The sequence below is a fragment of the Phalaenopsis equestris genome, unplaced genomic scaffold (genome assembly GCF_001263595.1).
Source record: "Phalaenopsis equestris unplaced genomic scaffold, ASM126359v1 Scaffold000228, whole genome shotgun sequence".
Lineage (NCBI taxonomy): Eukaryota > Viridiplantae > Streptophyta > Magnoliopsida > Asparagales > Orchidaceae > Phalaenopsis > Phalaenopsis equestris.
In genome coordinates this window covers 244713-249972 of record NW_018164670.1, presented here as the reverse complement: position 1 = coordinate 249972, position 5260 = coordinate 244713, and the positions used below count along the sequence as shown (strand labels likewise).

The 5260-nt window shown below is 33.6% G+C and overlaps 1 protein-coding gene across 1 annotated transcript; it reads right to left on the bottom strand.

Annotated features, from left to right (window-relative positions):
• Window positions 1-1555: 1555 nt before the first annotated feature.
• On the bottom strand, window positions 1556-2861 carry LOC110023726 (NAC transcription factor 29-like). Its single transcript, XM_020723273.1, has 3 exons — window positions 2568-2861; window positions 2189-2493; window positions 1556-2085 (listed from the first exon to the last, which is right to left on the bottom strand). Exons 1-3 carry the CDS (start codon window positions 2728-2730, stop codon window positions 1588-1590), a joined length of 966 nt encoding a protein of 321 aa, XP_020578932.1. The 5' UTR covers window positions 2731-2861; the 3' UTR covers window positions 1556-1587.
• Window positions 2862-5260: the final 2399 nt, after the last annotated feature.

The window sequence follows — 5260 nt, the reverse complement described above, 5'->3', positions numbered from 1 at the left end:
GATGTGAATATAGATATTAAGGTTTAGCTTGTTAGATATATGCATTTAGCCTTTGAAAGTTGAATCAAAATTGCATGGAATGACATAAAAAATGTAAAAATAATAAATAAAATTTTATCTTAGTATTTTATTTACTTGCAATTGATTAAATAATATCTTAATTATTTTTATATGTAGTTTAACTATGTTGAATCAAAATTGCATGGAATGACATAAAAAATGTGAAAAGAATAAATAAAATTTTATCTTAATATTTTATTTACTTGAAATTGATTAAATAATATCTTAATTATTTTTATATGCAGTTTAACTATATACCACATTTACTAGGTAATTACACATATATTCATTCTCAGAATTCTAGATATTTACTTTTATAACACCCATAGTTTTAAGTCCACATTAAAAGTATCATTAACATAAACAAACTTTTAATATAATTGTAACACTAAAAAATCATATATTGACTTGTGTAAACATTTTATTAATTGACAAAAAAATTGATACAAGGAGCAATCGGACAATGATTTTAGGGAAAAAGTTAGAAAATAATTGTTCAAGTTTATAAATGTTTACATTTTTATACATCAATTTATATTTATCATGTAGCTTAAAAATGAGCAGTGATTAATTTGTCAAGATCTGAATCCAATGGCTCTCTATTCTCAGAGCGATTTTTCTATCCGGAGTCCGGACGTGCGGACAACGGACGCTGCATTTGGCCGATTCTCATCAATTTAATGAAAGACCGGACATACAGATCGATCTGATCCAATTTTTAAATCATTGGCCTGGCGTGAGTGTGCTAAAATTTTTCTGTGCGGACTCCTAACTTAGCTCTATGTGCGGCGCAGACTATTTCTGGGTTATTTTCAGGCTATTTCTGGGTTATTCTCAATAATCCCGAAATAACCCAGAAATAACCCGCGGTCTTTATTTTTGGGTTATTTCGAGATTATTGAAAATAACCCAGAAATAACCTGAAAATAACCCATGAATAATCTGCACCGCACGTAGAGGTACGTTAAGTGCGGGGGCAAGCACACGTAGAGGTACGTTAGGTGTCCGGACAGAAAATGTGCACGTGAGTGCGGGGGCAAGCTACAAGGATTGAAGAGTAATGATTGATGGTATATTCCTAATTCCTTGGAATTAATTGACTTCATTCTACGTATAGAATTATTTTTCTTTAGTCCTTTTAGACATATGCGCGTACTTATCTATCGATCAACATCTTTTAATGATTCCAATGCGAGTTTGCTCGTTCATTGAATTTTCCAATCCATCCTAACGAATGGATGCATCCTTTTGTCCACTCGAATTTTCTAAATTAAATGACCACATACACAAACGAAATAGCTGATTATATTTTAATATTCATAAAAAGAAGAAAAAATAAATACCAAACAAACTTTAATTCATAAACATAAAGTATGCACTCTTCCAAAATTATGATTAACCAGCTTCGATCACACGAGCTTAACCTAACCTCCCAGATTTCCATCAAGAAACTCTAGCATTATCATATATTCCATGTATGCTCTAAATTATATTGTTTTTTTTTTTTTCATGCATCTGAATTCAGCCTTATAGATGCTGGTAGAAGAAAGGCTGGGAGCAATCAAACTGCTTGCTAAGTTGGTCGTAATTGTATGATGAACAAATGTTAAACTTCTTCATATAATCTGCAAACTCATCAAAATCACAGTTTGCTGACATTCTTTGTCGTTTCGAACTGTTTTCAGGAACAAAACCAGAGCCTTCTGATTGTTGGACTTGCGACGTCAAGTAGCAGCTGCTTGTGCTGCCGATGTATTCTGTCAAAGGCCGAATTAAATTTGTGTTTTGAAATGGAGCCTGATCTAAAACGGTGGTGTTAGATGGCGTTTCCAGGAGCCGAGACAGTAAAGAGAAATCAGCTTCCTCGATTAATAGCTCGGACAAGGAGAAGGACTTGTGCATCTTTTTATTGATCATTGAACTCTGCATGCTGGCTTCATCTCCGGCAGAGTCTTCGCGCTCTTGATCTGCCGAAGAGTGATAGTTGTTCTTCTGATAGATTCGGCAGAGAACCCAATCATCCAACTACATACAAATTTTGATTTTTAACAAAGTTTAGTAATAAAAAATCAGCCAGATGATAAAACAGAGAAGATGGGAAGTCATCAAGGTTCTATTCATGTCTCACCCTCATGGAGTCCTCCCTTGGTTTCACATCCCTGCTTTTACTAATTCTGTTCTGAGACTCAACAAGTCTGTACTCATGCATGATCCAGTTAGTCTTGACACCCTTGGGTGGCTTGCCCCTGTAGAACACCAACGCCTTTTTAACTCCAATGTTCTCATTTCCTTCCCCCTTCGTTATCGGCTTATCAGTTCCAGTCGCCTTCCAGTATCCCGACGCCGCCGCCCGATTAGGCCGGATGCCATTCGGATACTTTCGATCTCTGGGGCTGAAGAAGTACCATTCTCTATCCCCAAACTTAGCTTTTTCTGCATCAGAGAATCAGTAAAGACAATCAGGATTTAAATCAAGGTCTGAAATTTTTTTATGGAACAGAGCCCACCTGGAAGGTCCCAAGGATTGAACTTGTATATATCGACATCAGCAATGATGGACGCAGGGAAGGGCGCCGCCTCCAATCGCTTGCAGAGATAGTGAAGGATGAGCTCTTCATCGGTCGGGTGGAAGCGAAAGCCCGGCGGCAAATATGGCGGGCCGCTCGACATGGCTTCAGGTGATACAACACGGCTTGGAGTTTGAAAGAGAAGCAGGAGATGAAGATTGAAGAAAGTTCAATTTTTGGTTACTGGAGCTGAACTTACCCTTTTATAGCTGCTGCGGGAAAGAAATTTGAGATTGTTTGGGTAACCATTTGTCTTTTCAATGGCTAAGTTCATGTTTATCGGCATGCGCTCCCTCGTACTCGTGGAATGGAGGGAGATAGTTGACGTCATCTACCGAGTTTGCGACACGTGTCTTTGGCACGCTTATGGCAAGTTTGATTAAGAAGAATTACAGAGGTACGGCACCATGGCGTGCTGTGCATCCAAATTCTTAAGCTGATCCGATCTCGATCTCCGATCATAATTTTTTATTCTTAAAAAAAAAATATGGCCCAACGAAATACAATTTTTTATGATCGACGGTTGAGATGGGATTCATCTCTACATGTGTTATCCGTATGGAATAATTTTTTGGATAACGGATGCGAAGGTGATATGTGTAGTGTAGACGGCTGGAGCTCACGAAAGATATGATTCACATCTTCTAAGAAAACTCTCTCCAAAAATAATAATAATAATAATAATAAACTCCGAACTTATTGTTGCCATGTATAAAAAAAAATAGAATGCGCGGAAGGATACTATTTCACCGAAATAAGGTTTAGATTTTTAAATTAGGGCCATGTGCGATCTTTGTAATAAACATTAACTATAATATTTAATTTATTTTCTTACTTGCTTTGAGATATTTAATCTAAATATATAACATTTTGTTCAAATAAAGATATTTTTTAATCAAATATAATATCTTTCATCACAAAATTAAATGTCTTATGATACATTATTTAAGCTAAATATTCAATTTTTTAATTTTTTTATGTAATATTTTAATTAAAGAATGATCAATAAAAAATTATGCTATATTTATTTTAGAAAATTTCTATAAATTTTTTTAATAAAAAAGTTAATTGGAATAATTGGTCATTATTTTATATAAAACTCATTCAATTATAGAAGTAGGTAGTAATATTTTATTTATATAGTACTTTATTTATAGATAAACAAATTATTAAATTACATAATATACGATTTAAAAAAATCATTGATAGAAATTAATAAAAAAAATTATAGAAAAAACTCTAAATTTAAATTCAATCAAATTATTGTAATTAATGAGAAGCTATTAGGATTTGTTATTTTATTTAATTTTTGGGAAAAAAAAAGTATAAATTTGTTATTAAATATAGCTTCTCATTAATTACTACAATTATATTGAAATTTACTTGTTAACTTGTTGGCTTTAAAGGCTTACGCCGATTAGGCTGACGAAGCGTGCGGGAATAACCGCCATTTAGAATCCACTGCAACAGGGAAACATAAAACAGGGGGAGTGGCCAATGGTTATTCGAAAGGTGTTTTATTGTTAGCTGATGCTGAGGTTATGGTGTTTGGAGTTCTATAAGTTATGGCTGAGTGTGCGTGTGTTGCTTCATCTTTTATCATGATGCATGACTCGTCTAAGTTAAAAAAATTATTTTCTAAACGCAGTAGAGGAGTTTCTTTTAGGTGTGCGTTTGGGGTAGCTTATACTTTTCAGGATAGGCTGTTTATCCTAAAACATGGCTCACGGGCGGGCCGCGGGGTTCAGTCTGCGGCCTTCGTTTAGTGTAAAAACTCAAACGTGGTTTCGAATGAGCTGACGAAACACGCGAAATCAAACGGTACGGCGGACTTATAAGTTGCCCCAAACGGAAATCCGATTGAACAGAATAATAATAATAAAAATAATAATAGTACTCTTTTTAAATAAAAAATAAGAATGGACTTGTATATAGTGTTTTTTTAAGAAAAATTAAGTATTTAAATTTAATAGATAAAATATTAGACGGAAAAAAAATTAGTTGCAATTATTTTCGTCGTTCTTAGGATTGAAAAAAAAAATTTATTTACATTCATACCACTTAATTCATATGTATTTACAAATCTTACGCCCAATCATCAATCCTTACATAAATGCTATCTTACTTGTTATTGAATCACCCAATGAATAAGGTTGATTCTAATATAACTTATATATTTGTTTAGATTATATTTAATTTTAATTTTGAATTTAGATTGATTTTGAATTTTGAGTTTAATTTTAAGCCCATATTTATTTTATGTTTGTTTCGGGAACATTTTGTATTTAGTTAGTTTTAGTTTAAATTTGAGTATTAATATAGGTTTGTTTAATTAGATTTAAATTTGGTATAAGTATACTTTTTAATTTTAATTTGAGCCAAACCTAAGCACCTTCCAAGTAAACTCAAGCACTAAGTTAGGTCAAGATCAACCACCTACGAATACTAAGTAGCAACATAGGCCTAGATAAGGGAAATGATGCGGAGGAGATGATGACCAAAAATAAGGTTAATAAATGGACTCCCAATATGTGTGGAGGACCGTTCAAGGTACATCACACATATTGACAACGGTTGAAACAATTAACTGAGGCCAACTGGAGTATTGTTACTCGAGGATTTGGGTTTGGGCA

Excerpts from the sequence above, each read along its gene's own strand:
- LOC110023726 (XM_020723273.1), bottom strand. The coding sequence starts at position 2,730 with ATGTCGAGCGGCCCGCCATATTTGCCGCCGGGCTTTCGCTTCCACCCG. Across the intron at positions 2,494-2,567 it reads CAATCCTTGGGACCTTCCAG|AAAAAGCTAAGTTTGGGGAT; the intron begins GTGGGCTCTGTT and ends TCTCTGATGCAG. Across the intron at positions 2,086-2,188 it reads CAAGGGAGGACTCCATGAGG|TTGGATGATTGGGTTCTCTG; the intron begins GTGAGACATGAA and ends ATTTGTATGTAG.